General features: G+C 38.3%; 2 protein-coding genes across 5 annotated transcripts in view; one reads left to right on the top strand and one right to left on the bottom strand.

Annotated features, from left to right (window-relative positions):
• Nucleotides 1–21,478, top strand: part of LOC148894434 (uncharacterized) — a 255,370-nt gene that overhangs the window by 90,914 nt on the left and 142,978 nt on the right. The window lies entirely within an intron of this gene.
• The window catches only part of tmeff2a (transmembrane protein with EGF-like and two follistatin-like domains 2a), a 124,280-nt gene that overhangs the window by 85,706 nt on the left and 17,096 nt on the right, over nucleotides 1–21,478 (bottom strand). The window contains exon 2 of the mRNA XM_089003489.1: nucleotides 20,390–20,499. Coding sequence (XP_088859615.1) covers nucleotides 20,390–20,499 — 110 coding nt within the window. The remainder of the gene's footprint in view (nucleotides 1–20,389; nucleotides 20,500–21,478) is intronic.

Here is a 21,478-nt window from a genome sequence, read left to right on the forward strand (position 1 = left end):
TTGGGAGATTTGAAAGGTGCCTATAAATGAAATATATTATAAGTATTATTATTAGTATTATTATGATCATTTGCTAGCTATTTGCTATCTATTAGCTCTGGCTAGGTGGCTAGGTGGCTATCTGGCCGGCTAGCTAGCTATCCAGCTATCTATCTATTCACTATCTAGCTAGCTGGTTATCTAGCTAGGTGTCTGTTGGCTAACGATTGCCTAGCTAGCAAGCTTGCTATCTATTTGAGTTACTTCCGGGTTTCGTGAATGCTGGCGCGTGTGGCTGCCGCTGCTCACTGTATTATTATTATTATTATAAAAAGATGAAAATAAATAGACGCATTCAAAGCGAGCACACCCAGAGGCTCATCCGAAGTAAGAACGCGGCGGGCCGCTGCCGCCCGCCGTCCGCCGAGGCGAGCTCCAGTTATATGGAGAGATATTTATTATTGATAGAGGTGGATGATAGCCACGGGAGGAACTGCATAATCCGGAGCCGCCTCTAATGGCTTCAGGAAATGGATGGAACTGTCAATCATGCCGCTGTGTGCGTAAGGAACACGCGTGTGTCCGCGTGAAGAGTCTGTTTGGCTCAAGCGAGTGAAATGAGACTGTTTTGGCAGCAACAGATGGAGACGCTCGCTCACGGGGGTTTTGATATGCCACCCGGCTCCTTATTTGGTGTTAAAATATGAGGAGTCGTTTGAATTCCGGTCTCTGATTTGCCTCAAATCAAGTTGCGATCAGTTTTACTCTGTTTTTTTTTTCCATGTGTACAGTACAAAGTACAGTACAGTGATACTTCGGTTTGGTACAGTGATACTTCGGTTTACGAACTTATTTGGTTCCCAGAAAGTGTGTGTAAGTTCGTGTGCCAAACATTTATTTTCCATAAGAAACCATTAAAATAAGAATAATCCGTTCCCAGGTGCCTGTAAAACATAATTTTCGACTAAATAAGCATTAAAACTACACAAAACATATCTTATTTTATGTAGAATACATTTTTGATTCCAACATCCAAACTCATGTACATAGTACAGTGATACCTCAGTTTACGAACTTGATTGGTTCCCAGAAAGTGTGTAAGGTGAAAAATTAATCTGCCAAACATTTATTTCCCATAAGAAACCATTAAAATAGGAATAATCCGTTCCCAGGTGCCTGTAAAACATAATTTTTGACTAAATAACCATTAAAACTACACAAAACATACCTTATTTTATGTAGAATAAATTTTGGATTCCAACATCCAACCTCATGTACATAGTACAGTGATACCTCAGCTTACGAACTTAATTGGTTCCCAGAAAGTGTCTGTAAGGTGAAAAGTTCATCTGCCAAACATTTATTTCCCATAAGAAACCATTAAAATGAGAATAATCCGTTCCCAGGTCCCCGTAAAACATAATTTTCAACTAAATAAGCCTTAAAACTACACAAAATAGACCTTATTTTATTTATAATAACTGTGCTATTGTATTGTAATAAAAGAAATAAACTGTATTGTACAATAAAATCGTTTTATTGACCTTTGTGATGGTCGTTGATGTAGTTGCCTCTTGATGATATCCGAGTGAAGTTGTCGTGCTTTCTTGGCAATAATACCCTCACTCACACAGTCCCCTACTAGTTTTTTAACCTCTTCTACTGCCCGAGACCATTGCTTCAAAGTCTGCAGACGAGACTGAGGGGTGCACCTCTGAGACCGACTAAACGAACCCCTAGTGTTCGATCAAACCCAGTTGAAGAACCACTGTTCTAGTAATACCAGACTAGAACTAGACCACATCCAGACTAATTCCATATACTCGGCGACAACCCGGATCAGAAAACAATTAGACTACGACCAGGCAACCCCCAGACTCACAACATGGAAGTAGACTAGTCCAAAACTATCAGAGAAATAGAGCCCGGCCGGCTAGGACCAGACTAAGACTAGTCAAGTATTCGACCAGAACCTTATGAATCCACCCATACCAGACTAAAACTAGATTCGTACAAGAGTAGAAGCAGGATCGTTTCCAGCTGGTAGTCGTTAACAAGCACATGTTATAAGGATGAAGGAAGGAAGGTTTGTTTTTGTCCAATATATTTTGAAAAACAAACACACAGATCCTTGAGCTGCTCCCTCGTAACTTCCGAGAGGCCCTTTATATATTATGTATTATGTATATTATTTTTTAAATGAACCTAGTTGCATTGCAAAGTTGGTGTCCTTGAACTTTAATCAGTATCAACGGACATTACTTCGAGGTTAATGGAGTACCTCGGAGGCTTTTACAAGACGGAGACAGATGGGTGTTGAGTCTTAAAAAATAAAAAAAATACCTTGTGCTACATCTGTGGCCACACAGAAGGTGTGCGGAAATGTGAGCATTACGATCCTCGTGAAGGGAGGATTTATGGCTCGCTTCGTACTTTGTACTTCCCGTAGTTACCTAATACACACGGGACTGAGTTCAAATTAATGATGGGTGAAAAGTGGTGATGGTGTGGGGTAGGGGGGTGGGTCATCTTTACTCGGATGGAATGTCATCGGGTATTTGTTTGAGGTGGCCTGAGCAGAAGAAACAATTAAGCCGGATGAAGATTCTGGTCCACAGCTGATTTGGCGATTTACACATTGACTCCAAATTTGACCTGTACAGTGATACCTCAGCTTACGAACGCTTTAGCTCATGAACTTTTCACCTTACGAACATTAAATTTGCGAGAATGTAATCTTGGCTGACAAACAAGTTTTCGGTAGACGGACCAAACCATACGCCGCCACGGTGGCTGGTGGACTAGTTTTCAGCGGATGAGCACAAAACCACACGGTTGAACAGCGCCACGGTGGCTCGCGAACTAGTTTTCATCACCCCCTTTCTTTGAGTGGTTTTGCTATGGTATTATTGCAGAGAAAGCACAGCAACTTCAATCGGATATCAAGAGGCAACTACAACAACGACCATCACAAAGGTCAATAAAATGACTTGATTATATAGTACAGTTTATCTCTTTAATTACAATACAATAGCACATTTATTATACGTAAAATAAGGTATATTTTGTGTAGTTTTAAAGGACAACCGACGCCCCTGGACAAGTTGTGTCCATAATTTGTAAAATCACTTCAAATGACTTCTACTGAGCGTATTTTACAAATAATCCACCGTATATAGCTATATTTTACGTTTTAAGACTCGCACTGAACATTCAGGAAGTCTTGTTTTTGAGTTGATTACGATGCACTACGTGATGTCACGGAGGGAACGCCCCTGACCGAGAAAGCGACACACAATGCATTTTGGGTACTTTGTTTGGTCTGAAAACTTCATGCTGATCCGTGTTGATGGCGAAATTAGAAGAAAAAAAAAATAATGCGATGGTGAATCGTTGTGTGTTGCACCAAAACTACTAGTTGATACTAGTTGATACAAATTCCCAGAAGACAAATCAGCCCATTTCCAATGGAGCTTGGGCGCCATAATGTGCGTTTTCTGGGCACTACATTGGAGTCCAGACGCCTCAAAAAGAGACGGAAGGACTTCTTTAATCGATTGCAAACATTTATGCTTTCCTCTTCAGAACTATTTGAATCATATTCATAACTGGATGAGTAACAAGGAAGCATCTTCTCTGAATCTGAAGCATTTGTTTTGATTCTCGAGCAAGACAAGATGTCCTGGTGTGACGTCACGAACAAGGGGGCGGGACCTTCTGAAATTGAAACTTTCTGAGGTCATTTTGAAATAGTTTTGGGACACTAAGTCCTTATTATTGGTGTTTTGCATTTGACTAAAAATATCGGCCTGCGTGTTTTGTGTATTTTAGATGCTATAAAAGGTTGTCTGATGTTAGGAAGCAAAAAAAATGGTGTCTGTTGTCCTTTAAGGCTTATTTAGTCAAAAATTATGTTTTATGGGGACCTGGGAACAGATTATTCTCATTGTAATGATTTCTTATGGGAAATAAATATTCGGCAGACGAACATTTCGCCTTAGACACACTTTCTGGGAACCAATTAAGTCCGTGAGCTGAGGTATCACTGTATGTATATGATTCCAGGGATTAACCCCCCCCCCCCCAAAGTCATCTGGGAAAGGCCCCAGCTCCCTCCTGACCCTAACAAGCACATGGATGAATGTAACGGAAACCCTGGCCTACAAATTGACCATTACAATGGGCAAAATCAATTGAGCACGGTTAGCTTTTCCTCCCTGTCAACAGGATTATGGATATTACGGCTTTTATGGGCAACGCGAGACCGCCTTGGCCCGAATTTGCTCTCTTTCGGTGCTTCTCTGTTTTTATTGGCAACAAATCTACAATGGAAAATGTTGCTGTAACTACCCCCACCAAAAAATAAACAACAAAAGTTGTCACGGTTTTTCTGAAGCTTGGACTTTGTCCTTTATCCTCATGGGAAACAAAGGAGAATTCTTTCTGATATCATGGTGATACCTCGATTTACGAACCCCTTGGCCGACGAACGTTTCGGTTTACGAACGTTACATTTATGAAAATTTTACCTTGGCATACAAACTTTACCTTGGCATACGAACATCTTTCCTACATGGCACTGCCTCAATGAGTGATGTGTCGTTCGCGAATGAGCCCGTTCTAACATCAAAATGGCAGCCAACTGTTTTTGTCCTCTACTCCCCGCCCCCAGTCTTCGGTTAAAGCCACGTGATTGGTCAAGAACGCAGCAAGGGGGGGTTAAATATGAAAGAGACAGGCAGACGACAGTGAGAGAGTTTCAACTTTGATAGTTCAAAGGCAGAGTGTAGACTGCAAAATAACCTGTACTGTATAATAAAGTCATTTTATTTACCTTTGTGATGGTCGTTGATGGCTTGATGGAATGGAGTTGCCGGTTTCATCAGCATTAAACACTTGATGAGGAACGTAGCTTTCTTTTACCATCTTGAGGAATTATCCCTTGGAGGTGCTTTCTCTGCGATAATTTTACCTTGTTCCTCATCAATTGTGTTCTGTTTAGCTGGGTTGATAGCTTTTTGCATCAAGTGTACAGATGGCTTGTGCGGGTTATTTGTGGAGCCTGATTGATAGGCTATTCTAACCTTCCAGTCTACACTCTATCACTATCAAAGTTGAAACGAGTCCAAATTTCACTGTTTTCTATCCATTTGCTCACCATTTCACTTTTTCTTCACTTTTTTTTTCGTTTCAAGCTCTGTCGTCTCCCTTTCGCGTGTGTGTGTGTGTGTCGTCTTCTTGTCTCTTTAATGTTTAACCCCCCCTCACTGCTGCGTTCTTGACCAATCACGTGGCTTTAACCGAAGACGGTAAAATTTTCATCAATGTAACTTTCATAAACCGAAAAGTTCGTAAGCCAAGGAGTTCGTAAACCATGGTATCACTGTAGATCGCAAGCTAGCTAGCTAGCTAATAGCTAGCCAGCTAGATAGCTAGCCAGCCAGCTAGATAGCTAAATAGCTAAGAGATAGCTAGCTAGATAGCCAGCCAGGGAGCGAGATAGCAAATAGCTAGCTAGCTAGATAAATAAATCAAGAAATATTCACACTAAATTGATTAGAAACAATATTCATCTCACGCTTCCAATTCTTTCGGACTTTAAGGACATCAAGCCTAAAAAAGACAAAAGAGCGCCTCCGTGGATCACGCTGCGGAGCCCACGCCAAGACCGTTTCCCTCGACAGAGTGTTGTCCGGCAAAGTGACAAACTCTTAGTCGACGGTGTCTTGTTCCCAAACACTGATCACAACGGAGACAAAGACAAAGTCACAGCAGGCAAAGCGAACGGCCAGAGATCCGTTCACTCGAGCGAGGCGGCGAAGTGAGACAGGTTGGGACTAACGGGGGTAGACAGACGGTCGCAGGTTGTCTGGCATCTGCCTTTGCCGTTTGATGGCTTTGGCAGTCTTCTTCTGATTAGGACCCGGGCCGCCGGTCCTCGCTGAATCTCCCCCCGGGGCCGAGTCACGGGAGACGAGCTTTTCTGTAATAGTGTCTGACAGGCCAGCTCAAAGTCATGGAGCATCCGCGACACACTTGCCGTGTCTTTCGGGAGAAACGCCGGCCGCAATTATCTCCAGTTTCTCCATCTTTGGTGTCGTCTCAATCCATCTCTGGAGAATAATTATTATTACCGTAATATGAGGTCTTTGATCATCTCTACAAACCCTGTGGTGTTCTCTACGTGGTATTCTGTGTTACCAACCAACGGAGCTAAAATAGTTTTTAAATATTTGGCTACATTGTATGTAGAGGAGTCAATGCTACAAACAATGGGTCGGAGGGGGAACCCTTCTTTATGTATTTTTGGCAGGCCATAGATACATGGCGTGGCCTCTCCCGGGTATAATCTAAAATACATCTGTTTGTCTATATGTTTTCCTTTCTCTAGCTTTCTAGCGAACGAAACCAATAATTCTCAAGATTCTAAAAGGAGAGGAGTAGCAGTACCGTACATTGCAGGAGTTTCTGAAAAATTACAAAGAGTCCTTTGGCAACATAAAATTCCTACTTATTTCAAACCGATAAACACGTTAAGGCAAAAATTAGTGCATCCAAAAGATAGGCTACCAAATGAAAAACAAAGTAATGTAGTTTATTCCATACATTGTAAGAATGAAAATTGTAAAGAGCAGTACATTGGGGAGACTCAACAAATTCTCAAAAAAAGACTTTATCAACATCGCAGGGATAATACTAGTGGGCCTCAATCGGCAGTACATTTGCACCTAAAAGCTACTAACCACTCATTTGACGACAATGAGGTTAAAATCTTAGCGAAAGAACATAGATGGTTTGAAAGGGGGGTAAAAGAGGCGATTCTTATAAAACAACAAAATCCTTCATTAAACCGGTCTGGTGGTGTGAGGTTCAATTTGGATCGTTCTTACAATAGCCTGCTCAGGCAAAACAGGTTAGGCAACTTTCGCAATGCTGATGAGGGTCGTTATGCTGATGAGGTGATACCGGGGGGAGTGGGTGTAATAGGCCAATCGTTAGTCAGGAATGTAGGAACAATCAGTGGGGCCACAGGGGGGGGTCCCGCGCCCCCCCCAACCTGAGAGTAGGGACCTATCATAGCTGTGTCCGGCGCCACCAGGTCTGGACATTAGGGATATATAAATGGGGCCGATACGACCAGTCAGACTTTAGTTCGCTGACGAAGCCTCTTGGATAGGAGGCGAAACGTCCGAAACCTTCACTTTTGTACAGATGACGACTGAAGAAACCTTCTCATTAATAGTAATAGCATTAATAGTAAAAGTAGTAATAGTAGTGATAGTAATGATAGTAGTAATAGTAGTAGTAATAATACGTTTAATTTATAAGCGCCTTTCAAAACTCTCACGGTCACTATAAAGTCACAAGATAAGTTTTTTTCCAGTGGGTCAGCAGCGGCAACCACACTCGCCAGCGTTCACTCAACCCGGAAGTACTCAAATAGAAAGTTGGCTAGCTAATAGATAGCTACATAGATAGCTAATAGATAGCTAGCTAGATAGCTAGCCAGTCAGACAGACAGCTAATAGATAGCCATTAGATAACCAACCAAAAAGCTAGCAAGATACCCATCAGCCAACACACAGTACAGCCAACCTCATTTCAAGCTCATATAACTCAGACCAATATCATTTAGGAATTAACTAGCTAACTATTTGCTATCTATTAGCTAGCTGCCTAGCTGGCTATGTATTAGCTGGCTAGCTACCTAGCTTGCTAGCTATTAGCTATCTATTAGCTAGCTAGCTTTGTATCTATTCACTTCCGTGTTGAGTGAACGCTGGCGCAGTGGCTGCCGCTGCTCACCCAGAGAAAAGAGTTTTGAAAGGTGCTTATAAATGAAATTAGATTATTATTATTTATTTTTGTATTATTGTTATTATTATTATTATTTTATTATTATTGTTGTTATTATTATAATACTTATTGTTATGATTATTATAATTATAATTTGACTGAGAGCCGCAAGGAACGTGGTCTGGGCGCACCTGTTTTGGTGGCCAACCTAATTTGACGCAACCGTCTTCGAGGGCCCGGGCGGGCAAAGAAAAACAATGGCTGACGATCTGGCCCAGGCCATCTGTCGAGGACACCTGCTTCGAGATTGGTTGGGTGCTCATTTGGGTGCATTAGCTCGCGAAGCTTCAAAGTCGACGCAAATGTCCACTTCAAACAACATGGCCGCCAAATCTCACCACGTTCTGTATTACAGGCCACGGGGGAGGGAGCAAAAGTGAGAAATTTTCACAATTTTCCTTGTAGTGGACCCGAGTGACTTCGTGATCGTGTTCAGGATCCATTCTATTCAGTTCCTTGAAATACAACTTTCATTCTCGGCTCTCAAATCACTGTTGCCTATTGAAATGAATGGAAACACACTTTATTCGTTCAAGTGCCCCCAAAAACAGACCACATTTGTCTTTGTACACATTTTTTTAAATACAGTGATACCTTGGCTTACGAACATAATTGGTTCCCTTAATTGGAGTGTGTAAGGCGAAAAGTGTGTATCCCAAAAATTTCCCATCAGAAACAATTAAAATGAGAATAATCCTTTCCCAGGTCCTCATACAACATAACTTTCTACTTTCTAATTTTCTAAGCCTTAAAACTACACAAAATATACCTCATTTTATGTATAATAAATGTCCTATGGTATTATAATTAAATAAATAAACTGTACTGTGTAAATAGTTGTTTTATTTACCTTTGTGATGGTCGTTGATGGCTTGATGGAATGGAGTGGCCGGTTTCATCAGCATTAAACACTTGATGGAATGATCCCTTGTAGGTACTTTCTCTGTGATAATTTGATCTAGTTCCTCATCAATTGTGTTCTGTTTAGCTGGGTCGATAGCTTTTTGCATCAAGTGTACAGATGGCTTGTGCGGGTTATCTGTGAAGCCTGATTAATGGGAATTTTAACCTTGCAGTCTACACTCTACCTTTGAACTATCAAAGTTGAAACTCTCTCACTGTCGTCTGCCTGTCTCTTTCATGTTTAAACCACCTCCCTTCACTGCTGCGTTCTTGACCAATCACGTGGCTTCAACCAAAAACTGGGGGTGGGGAATATAGTACAAAAACAGTGGGCTGCCATTTTGTTGTTAGAAGGACGGGCTCGTTCGCGAACGACACATCACTCATTGAGGCAGCTCCGTGTACGAAAAAAGTTCGTATGCCAAGGTAAAGTTCGTAAACCGAGGTATCGACGACAGCCGAAAAAAAATTAACGGCAATGTGATCTTCCGTCACAATGTCTCGTCGACGTGTCTTTGGACGTGTTTGCCGATTTGACATTATGACTCGCTTGTTTGTCCCCGGAGTGGAATTTTCACGGCGTCATTTCTCCAATTAATCACGGGTTGGGGGGAGGCTTTTTAATCAAAGATCCAAGTCATGATAATTGCGCAAACAACAGCGGGGGAGGAAGCGGTGAGAAGGAAGCGGCGATCCGCCAGAAGGGATCCGCTGATGAGAAAGGACCGGCGCTGTGCAGCGCTGACCGCTCCTCTCGCCGAGACAAACGCAAGGCGGTGATTGATGAGTCAACTTTTATGCATTGGCTTGCTTTGTTCATGTTCAGCGCTGTCCACTCAATCCAGTCAAACAATAGTTGATTCCATTCCGGAGGCGGGGGGAGGGATGTTAAATGACGCAAATCACTTTTTTTTGCTTTTTTCACTCCTTATTCTTGACTTTCTGTTTTGTTCTAGCAAAAAAAAGAACATAATTAATTATATTAAATAATAAATAATTAACAATAAATAATACTACTACTAATAATAATAATATTAAAAATAATAATAATAATAACAACAACAATAGTAATACATAATAATATAGAATAAAGAATAAAAAATAATAAATAATAATAAATAATAATAAATAATAATAATATTAATAATAATAATAATAATAATAATAATATAAAAGTACGGATTATGGGAGTGCTTGTGCAAAGTGCCTATTGGAAATTTTTGAAAGACTAGCCCGTGTAAGGTGACCTTCAACTCAAATCGGGCAGCGGATTGCTAGCCGGTGAACAATCCATCAAAAAAAAAAAGCTTTACACTGTCCATTGTTGCCCCAGTTTACTGTCAAGCAAAAAATAAAACAAAGAATCATGTATTCACGTACATTATTATTATTATTATTATTATTATTATTATTATTATTTATTTTTATTATTTATTTTTTATTATTTTTATTCTATATTATATTTATATTTATGTATTATTATTATTATTATTATTTTATTATTATTTATTATTATTGAGCCGAAGGCAATCAATGCAAAAACAACAAATCCAATGGATTTGAACCTTGGCTCTTCGAACACAAATGCTGGAGCAACACATGTAGACCGATTGAGTTGAGGCCAAAAGTGTGCTGCCCCACAAATAAATACATACAATTAAATAAGAATAATAAATAATCAATAATTAAGTAAATAGGAAATACATAAATAAATAAAAATAAATATAATTAAATAATAAATAATAAATAGATAGGAAATAAATAGGAATGAAATAAATAAATAAATAAATAAATAAATACATCAATAAATATGTAAATAAGTAAGTCAACAAATATAATTAAATATAAATACATAAATATAAATAGATAATTGATAAATAAATAGTTAGGAAAGTAAATATAAAAATAAAATTAAATATAATTAAATGAAGAAATAATACATAAATAAATATGAAATAAATATGGAATAAATAAATATGTAAATAAATAAATAAATATGTAAATAATTGAGTCAATAAATATAATTTTATATAAATAAATGAATATGAATAAATAAAGAATACACAAATCCTTAAATAAATAAACAAATAAATAAATACATAATTAAACAAATGGGAAAAAAAAAAAATGAATAACTGAATACATCTTTCAAATTCACTGGGGCCACTTTCTTTTTGAGATGCCACCAATTTTAATCGTGAATAAATTGTGAGTCTCCAAACTGTGTTTTTCACTCCAAATTGCCTTTTTTTTGTAATTTTAGATGGCGTGCCATAAATTAGGCAAGACTCCTTTGCTTCCTGCGTGTTTCTCGCAGCGCGTCTCCATTTCCACTGATTGCGATGTCAAAATGAGGCAAATTAAACAAAACAACCGACCCCCCCATCCTCATAAACACACGTGGCGTCTCCGCCCTTGACTTGGCAGCCAAAATTTGCCGACATTCATTGTTTCATTCATTCATTCATTCATTCATGCATTCATTCATTCATTCTTTATTTATTTATTTATTTATTGTCAGATGTATTTATTTACTTTTATTTTTATTTGTATTTGTATATGTATTTTAAATTTTAAATTTTAAATTTTAAATTTTAAATTTTTATTTATTCTTTCTTTCTTTCTTTCTTGATTCATTTATTCATTTAATAATAATAATAAATTTAATTTCTCAGCGCCTTTCAAAACTTTCAAGGACACTTTACAGTCACGGGATATCATTTAATCATTCAGCTATTCAGTAATTATTTATTTATTTAGTCATTCATTCATTCATTCTTTCTTTATTTCTTTATTTCTTTATTCATTTAATAATAATATTAATAATAATACATTTAATTTCTAGGCGCCTTTCAAAACTTTCAAGGACACTTTACAGTCACGGGATATCATTTATTCATTCAGTTATTCATAATGTAATACTATTAGATAGCCAACCAAAAAGCAAAATTGCAAAACAAATTGACTTTTTTTGTAATTTTTGATGGCGTGCCATAAATTAGGCAAGACTCCTTTGCTTCCTGCGTGTTTCTCGCTGCGCGTCTCCATTTCCACTGATTGCGATGTCAAAATGAGGCAAATTAAACAAAACAACCGACCCCCCATCCTCATAAACACACGTGTCGCCTCCGCCCTTGACTTGGCAGCCAAAATTTGCCGACATTCATTGTTTCATTCATTCATTTATTCATTTATTCATGCATTCATTCATTTATTCATTCTTTATTTATTTGTTTATTTATTTATTTATTGTCAGATGTATTTATTTACTTTTATTTTTATTTGTATTTGTATATGTATTTTGTATTTAAATTTTAAATTTTAAATTTTAAATTTAAATTTTTTATTTATTCTTTCTTTCTTTCTTTCTTTCTTTCTTTCTTTCTTTCTTTCTTTCTTTATTCATTTATTCATTTAATAATAATAATACATTTAATTTCTCAGCGCCTTTCAAAACTTTCAAGGACACTTTACAGTCACGGGATATCATTTAATCATTCAGCTATTCAGTTATTATTTATTTATTTATTTATTTATTTAGTCATTCATTCATTCATTCATTCATTCTTTCTTTATTTCTTTATTCATTTAATAATAATATTAATAATAATACATTTAATTTCTAGGCGCCTTTCAAAACTCAAGGACACTTTACAATCACGGGATATCATTTAATCATTCAGTTATTCAGTTATTATTTATTTATTTATTTATTTATTCATTTTTTCATTCATTCATTCTTTCTTTCTTTATTTATTCATTTTAATAATAATATTAATAATAATACATTTAATTTCTAAGCGCCTTTCAAAACTCTCAAGGACACTTTACAGTCACGGGATATCATTTATTCATTCAGTTATTCAGTCATGTATTTATTTATGTATTTTTATTTATTTTTATGTATTTATCTTCTTTCTTTCTTCATTTATTCATTTATTCTTTCATTTATTCATTTATATTTCATATTTATGTATTTATTTATGTATTCATTCATTTATATTTCATATTTATGTATTTATCTCTTTATCTATTCTTTATGTAGGATTATTTCTTTATTTATATTTAATGATATTGATATATTAGCTGTTGTTTTACTGGATTGAGTCGGTATCTCGCCAGCTGCAGCACAATGTCACCTCAGGTGAACGCTCGCCATGCTTCTCGCCATCCCATCATGAGACATTTTTACAAGCCTGGCCCAGCTCATAAATTCCCCGCTGCACAAACATAATCCGTCCAGACCCCCCCCCCCACACCCCACGACACCCTTTCAAAATAAAAGAAAAAAAAACAGCTGATAAATGTATGCAAATATATGGACTTAGAGCTGCTTTCCCCCGTCATTGATGCCCGCGTGAAAGTGTTTGATAGGAGGTGTTTGATTATTTCAAATGAGGTGTTAAAAACCCACGGGATTTGCGTGGATTGTCTTTTTTTATGATCATTACGATGATCTTTTCAGCATTCTATGTCATGATGCCCACCCTCCCCCGCATCTGAGCCTTTGTTCGATGCGAGATGAAGGACACACTGGCCTTCTACCGGCGGCCATCAGCATCATGTGAAGCAACACGAGCTCCTTTGAAGCAAAGAGAGCGCTTCGGTCCTCCAGACAACCCGAATATAAACCGGCTTTCGGGAAAAAAATAAGATCTCAGAGGTGGATGGCGGTCACGGTGAAACAAGAAACGGGTACCGCCCCCCTCCAGAAAACCTTGCTTGGTTTCAGGATCTGCGAAGAGACCGACTGTGCGCGTGCAGATTAAGATGCCGAGTGTGTATTCGGGTGTCACGCGGTAGCCATGTTCATAGGAGCTCCCATTCAACTTTCCCTGACTGCAAAGTCGAGGGGGTTTACATAAATTACAGATTGGCTAATCCGCCCACCGGGCGACGCGCCGCAGTGGATGATCTGCGATTGAAATTTAGGAAATGTGCTGCTAGTTTGGCAAAATGTACCCAAAAAAGTCCTATTTAAACGTATGAGACTCGTTTCAGTTGATCCTGTTCCGGTTTTTCATTGTGACCCGAAACCAAATCTCCTGATCCGCCCGCACGAACCTTTTAATTGCTTCATCGGTATAGCTTCCGTCTATAACTTGATCCGGTTTATCCTCATGAGGGGCGCCTGTTCCTGCTGTCTTTAAGCAGTCGGTGGGGTATACACCCATCTGGTTACCACCCAATCGCAGGGCATATGTCCATAAGCAATCGTTCAGGCTCACAATCACAATTTATTGTTTTTTTTTATATACAAACACATTGCCAGACTAAAGCGACGCAGGCGCAGGTACAACCGGCAAACTCCCACTCAGAGTACGGAACCGGAATCAAACCCTGCACTTTCTGCACTGAGAAATCGAGAGGGTATACATAAATAAGAGATTGGCTAATCTGTTATTGAAATGTGGGCAATGTGTTGCTGGTTTGGCGAAATGTACCTATTCCTGCTGTCTTTGAGCGGTAGATGTGGCATATACTCAACTGGTTACCAGCCAATCGCAGGGCACGCCGAGATAAACCATCGTTCAGGCTAACAATCAACATTTTTTTTGTATTTTTATATACAAACAAATTGACAGACTGAAGCTATGCAGGCACAGGTACAACCTGTAAACTCCTGCTGGGAGGCCAGAACCAGAATCGAACCTTGTACTGCAAAGTCATGAGGGTTTACATAAATTAGAGATTTGTTAATCTGCTATTGAAATGTGGGCAATGTGCTGCTGGTTTGGTTTGAAATGTTCCTGTTCCTGTTCCTGCTGTCTTTGAGCGGTAGATAGGGTATATACTCAACTGGTTCCCAGTCAATCGCAGGGCATATGTCAATAAACAATTGTTCAGGCTCATAATCACATTTTTTTTCATGTATGAGGAAATTGCCGGTATACCCAGAGTAGAGCTAGGCAGGCATAGGTACAACCCGCAAATTCTGACCACCGGGAGGCCGGAACTGGAATCGAACGTCGCACTTTCGGCACTGCGAGGCAGACGTCTGAAGCTATCTCTTCCGTGCCAAGCTCTGGAAAATTTATAATACAGTGATACCTTGGCTTACGAACTTAATTGGTTCCCAGACAGAGTGTGTAAGGCGAAAAGTGTGTATCCCAAAAAATAATTTCCCATAGGAAACCATCAAAATGAGAATAATCCGTTCCCAGGTCCCCATAAAACATAATTTTCTACTTTCTAATTTTCTAAGCCTTAAACCCACCCACAAAAAAACTCATTTTATGCATAATATATGTGCTATGATATTATAATTAAATAAATAAACTGTACTGTGTAAATAGTCGTTTTATTTACCTTTGTGATGGTCGTTGATGGCTTGATGGAATGGAGTGGCCGGTTTCATCAGCATTAAACACTTGATGAGGAACGTAACCTTCTTCTTTCACCATCTTGAGGGATGATCCCTTGGAGGTGCGTTCTCGGTGATAATTTTATCTAGTTCCTCATCAATTGTGTTCTGTTTAGCTGGGTTGATAGCTTTTTGCATCAAGTGTACAGATGGCTTGCGCAGGTTGTTTGTGGAGCCTGATTGATGGGATATTTTAACCTTGCAGTCTGAACTCTCAAAGTTGAAACTCTCTCACTGTCGTCTGCCTGTCTCTTTAATGTTTGAACCACCTCCCCTCACTACTGCGTTCTTGACCAATCACGTGACTTTAACCGAAGACTGGGGGCGGGGAATAGAGGACAAAAACAGTCGGCTGCCATTTTGTTGAAGAACGGGTTCGTTCACGAATGACACGAATGACACATCACTCATTGAGGCAGCTCCGTGTATGAAAAAAGTTCGTATGCCAAGGTAAAATCTTCATAAATTTAACGTGGGGTTCGTAAACCGAGGTATCACTGTAATCTGAATTAAAATAAAGATTAGCTTTCACCCGGAAATTTTAAAAATAGGGATACAAAATGTGGGAGTAAATTCCCCAAAAAGAGGAGACGTCTGCTTTTGTTCACATCATTCGGTACGTACGTGTACGTGTCTCCCGCTATGCGGTGCACCCGAAGGCGGTTGGGGGAAGAAAGCGTTGCGGGACTCAGTGTGAGGTGAATCTAATTCATCTTTGCAATGAATGACCTCCATTGATTCCGTCGCATCAAACTGACTTTGTGTTCGGCCGCCGCCTCCAATGTCTCTTCCTCTGAATTTGTTCATGTGAAAGAAACGAGGGCACGTTCATCCATGGACCGAGTCGGAATGGCCAAACAAACTCATCCCGGATACAACGGGACCAAAGGGTTTGTGGATAAAATATTAAACATTTCGTATGGCTAGTTTATAGCATTTCATCGTCCTTAAAAGCGGCGTTAGCTCGGGCGCTAAATGGCTCCGTCGACTGCTCCACTTTGTATTTGTACAGACAAACCTGGGTTTTCGACCATAATCCAATCCAGAAAGCTCTTTTTAAACCGATTAGGTCGAAAACGGAAACATTTCCCATTATAATCAATGTAATCAATGCCAGATTTATCCATATTGAACAATACAAAGACGTCAACTCAAAACGGAACGCTACACGAGGACAATGTGTCGGTGACAATGAGACGTGAAATGAGGAAGTGACGTATAAGGAAGTAGAGGGTAGACGAGTGGTGCATTCAGGTGCGCTCAGTTGGTTCAAGAACCCATTTTCCGTTGTAAACTGAGGCATAACAAAAAATGTAAATATTTGGTTGAAAACCCAATTGGTCGATAACTGAGAAGTTTGAAAACCCAGATTTGACTGTACTGTTTTTTTTCTGCCATTTTCTTTTTTTTAATCGGGGAACATTTCTTTTCTGGACTTTCCAGTTGTGAAACGAGCCCCCAAAAATGGCCTCTACTAATCAAGATGGCTGACTTTCTGTTCCATTTTAGACAGGATTCGAATATTTGGGTTGAAAACCGAATAGGTAAAAAAATCGAAATGCTAAAAAAAAAAATCGAGGTTTGACTATATTGATGATGTGTTTCTTTTCGGCCATTTTATTTTTTAATTGCGACAAATTTCTTCGCTGAACTCCGAGTTCTGAAACCAGCCCCCACAAAATGGCCTCTACAAATCAAGATGGACGACATTCTCTTCAGTTTAGACATGGCTCGAAATTTTGTGGCGAAAACCGAATAGGTCGAAAACCGAATAGGTCGAGAACCGAAACATTCGAAAACCCAAGTTTGACTGTATTGATGATTTGTTTCTTTTCAGCCATTTTGTTTTTTTTATCTGGGACACATTTCTTAGCTGGACTTCCGAGTTCTGAAACGAGTCCCAAAAAAGAGCCTCTTCAAATCAAGATGGCCGACTTTATGTTGCATTTTAGACATGGGTTGAAAACCGAATAGGTCGAGAACCGAAACGTTCGAAAACCCACTTTTGACTGTATTGATGACTTGTTTCTTTTCAGCCATTTTGTTTTTTTTTTATCTGGGACACATTTCTTAGCTGCACTTCCGAGTTCTGAAACGAGTCCCAAAAAATAGCCTCTTCAAATCAAGATGGCCGACTTTATGTTTCATTTTAGACATGGGTTGAAAACCGAATAGATCGAGAACCGAAACGTTCGAAAACCCACTTTTGACTGTATTGATGACTTGTTTCTTTTCAGACATTTTGTGTTTTAATTGCGAAAAATTTCTTAGATGGACTTCAGAGTTCTGAAACCAGCCCCAAAAATCTCCTCTTCAAATCAAGATGGCCGACTTTCTGGTCCATTTTAGGCATGGATCGAAATGTTGTGCGCAAAATCGAATTGGTTAAGAACCGAGACGTTCAAAACCCCAAGTTTGGCTGTATTGATGATTTGTTTCTTTTCAGCCATTTTGTTTTTTAATTGCGACAAATTTCTTAGCTGGACTTCCGAGTTCTGAAATCAGCCGGCACAAAATGGCCTCTACAAATCAAGATGGCCGACTTTCTGTTCTATTTTAGACATGGCCCGAAATTTTGGGTTGAAAACCAAATAAGTGCAGAACCGAGACGTTCGAAAATTCAAGTTTGGCTCTATTCTCAAATTTCCAGCTCTTAGTTCAGATTATAGATTGACATCTGAGTGTGCTTTCTGAACTTTGACGTTCTTTGATGATCTTCCCGAGAACAACAGAATGGCACTGTATCGTCATATATCTCCTGTTTTATGTTCGCATTGATCTGAGTGAAGTCCAAAAGTAAGATAAAACGCGGGTGACCGCAATGGGGTGCCCCTCCCCCCTCCCAACATCGTACTGACAGATCTTCATTTATCTAAGCACATTCGTTGCCTTTCTCAACATGGTTCCAATCAGGAGTCAGCAGACTAGCTGGCTGATTTTTCATAGATTTATTAATTTATTTTTCGACGTTAGATCTGGTCATAAAGTTAAGTAGGCGCCATTATCAAGAATAGCTGGCTTCGTACGATTTATGTTATTAACGAGCTCCTTTCAGTCTTGGCCCTCATCAGTGTCAAGGTTGTTTACGACTGCGACGGAGTGCGGCGCTCCGCGGCGGCGGTGATGTAAGAGGGGTGCGGGGGGTTCTTCACAAGACGCCATAAACGGGCCTGATTTCATACCCACGCTTGGCTTTTTGAGGGGTGATTATCTGCACTTGGCGGTGATGGCTTTTGATCCGTCTGATTTCCAAAATGGCGGCTGAGGAGGCAGCCATTAGCAAGTGCTTTTTTTGTTGTTTTTGTGTTTTCTTTTATCACTTTGTGTCGTTGTGCGTCATGTGGAATGGATATGGATTGTTTTTCACGATTTTCGGCCACATTCATTAAGGAGTAGACTGTGCTGAATGGCCTTTTCATATGCCAGCACAGTTTTTGATTCGGGAGGAATGTCGGTGTCATTCGACTGTTATGGCTGCATAGCTCTGGGGTGATTGTGCTTTTTTTTGCGCCTATACCGGACAGCATTTTCACAGCGTCGCTTTGTTCAGTGGAAAGGTCGACGTTGTTGGTCAGACAGCGGCATGGAATTGAAGTGGATTTACGTGAGACAGGATAATTGAGACAATCTCTTTTTATCAATGGATATGACAGCTTCGTGTTGGCTTTCAACATGTAGCTTGTAGCAGACATGCACATTTCACCATGACGACCCTGATCCACTAGTGAAAAGGATGCTTTGATCCTCTCCTCTTTCGTCTTGACCTGCTTCATGCAACAAAGAGGATGCAGAAAGTGATAAAGATTGAATGACTGTCGGTGGATTAATTTTGTTATTTAGTTATTTTTGTTGCTGTTTTGACTTCAAGATGACGCCGTGGGAGTGGCTGCCTTTACAGCAGCTCCTGTATTTAGTTTTTCTACTTCTTCCTTTCCTTTCCCCTTCCTTTCATCACTTTGCTGCTGTGAGATGTAAAATTATCTACTGCAAGACTAAAGAAGGGTAGCTGGCTAACTGTTGGCTATCTGGCTATCTATTCGCTATGTATTTGCTATCCATTAGCTAGCTAGCTATTAGCTGTCTAGCTGACTGGTTGTAAACTGCCTAGCTGGCTAGGTGTTGGCTATCTGGCTATCTATTAACTATTTATTTGCTATCCATTAGCTAGCTAGCTAGCTTTCTATCTATTTGAGTTACTTCGGGGTTGAGTGATAGGAAACCATTAAAATGAAACCATAAAACATAATTTTCTACTTTGTAATTTTGCTTAAAAAAGCTTTAAAACTACACAAAAAATACCTTATTTTATGTATAATAAATGTGCTATGGTATTATAATTAAAGAAATAAACTGTACTGTATAATAAAGTCTTTTTATTTACCTTTAGGATGGTTGTTGATGGATTGATGGAATGGAGTGGCCGTTTTCCTCAGCATTAAACACTTGATGAGGAACATAACCTTCATTCACCATCTTGAAGAATGATCCCTTGTGGGTGCCTTCTCTGCGATAATTTTATATAGTTCTTCACCAATTGTGTTCTGTTTAGCTGGGTTGATAATTTTTTTGCATCAAGTGTACAGATGGTTTGTGCAGCCTGATTGGTGGGATATTTTAACCTTGCAGTCTACACTCTACATTTAAACTGGCAAAGTTGAAACTCTCTCACTGTCGTCTGCCTGTCTCTTTGAAGTTTAAACCACCTCCCCTCACTGCTGCGTTCTTGACCAATCACGTGGCTTTAACCGAAGCCTGGGGGCGGGGGATAGAGGACAAAAACAGTCGGCTGCCATTTTGTTGTTAGAAGAATGGGCTCGTTCACGAATGACATGTACGAAAAAAGATCGGATGTCAAGGGAAAATGTTTATAAATGTAACGTTCGTATACCAAAAAGTTCGTAAACTAAAGGGTTCGTAAACCGAGGTATCACTTTATTTGGTCACAGACATCTGCTTTCAAATCAGCTGCCATTTGCCAGGTTCATGGAACTTATCAAGTGTGTTTTGTTTGGAACGCTTGCTTCGGTCTCGAGATGGTTTAGGATGCTGTCAAGACAAAACTCTTGCGACACAGCTGAGTGTGAACTTTTTTGCAGAGCTTTTGTGCAAATACACATAAGAGGGAAAAAAATAAAATAATTTTCGATTCACCATGGAAGCATGTGGCAGTGATCACGCTAATCTTGCTTTCAAATTGTATCCAGTGCAGACAATAAAACGACATTGCAGAATATGATGATAACCGAAAAATAAAACAGAAAAAAAAAGCAAAGCAGGGTATCTTACCTTGAAATCACAAATGCAAGTCACCATGTTCCCAATGCGGAGGCACTCGGCGTCAAACTTGCACGTGTTGGTGTCGCACAAAAACAGGTCCGTGTCTCGCTCGTCAAAACCTGCCAGGAGCACATTCAACCAAAGACAAGGTGTCAGGTCACTTCCTGTTTTGACGCCGCTTACGATAAATTCGTTTCCACACCCGACATGTCAGAATTAAAAAACAAAAAACAAAAACACATCCACAAAATTAATTCATTTGTTTAATGAATTAATTAATCGAGTGGTCCAATAAATGAATAAAAAGACAAATAATCAAACGAATAAATGAATGAAAGAACAAATAAATAAGTAAATAAATAAATATTTATAATATATAAATATATATTCATGAATAGCTACTAAAAACATGTTTTCGTTATTTATTTGATGATTGTTTCATGAATGTAAATAATTAAATAACACGAAATAACAAAATAACTAAGTAAAATATAAATAAAAACAGAAAAATAAACACGTAAATGAATGAATGAATAAATAAGTAACTATTTTTAATATATAAATATATATTAATAAATAGCTACTAAAACATGTTTTCATTATTTATTTAATTATTGTTTAATTATTGTAAATGAATAACATGAAAGAAAAAATAACTAAGTAAAATATAAATAAACAGAAAAATAAACAAATGAATGAATGAGCGAATAAATAAGTAAATAAGTAAATATTTATAATATCTGAATATATATTAATGAATCGCTACTAAAAACATGTTTTCATTATTTATTTAATTATTGTTTAATTAATGTGAATAAATAACACGAAAGAAAAACACTACTTCGTAAACACGTACTCAGTAAATACTTAGTAAAATATAAATAAACAGAAAAATAAACATAAATGAATGAATCAACGAATAAATAAGTAAATGAATAAATATTTAAAATTAATGATTTATATTAATGAATAGCTAATAAAAAATGTTTTTGTTATTTATTTAATTATTGTTTCATTCATGTAAACAAAAAACATGAAATTAAAAAAAATAACCAATTAAAATATAAATAAACAGAAAAATAAACACATAAATGAATG

Source organism: Hippocampus bargibanti, linkage group LG08, assembly GCF_051943395.1.
Source record: "Hippocampus bargibanti isolate YZ-2025 linkage group LG08, ASM5194339v1, whole genome shotgun sequence".
Taxonomy (NCBI): domain Eukaryota; kingdom Metazoa; phylum Chordata; class Actinopteri; order Syngnathiformes; family Syngnathidae; genus Hippocampus; species Hippocampus bargibanti.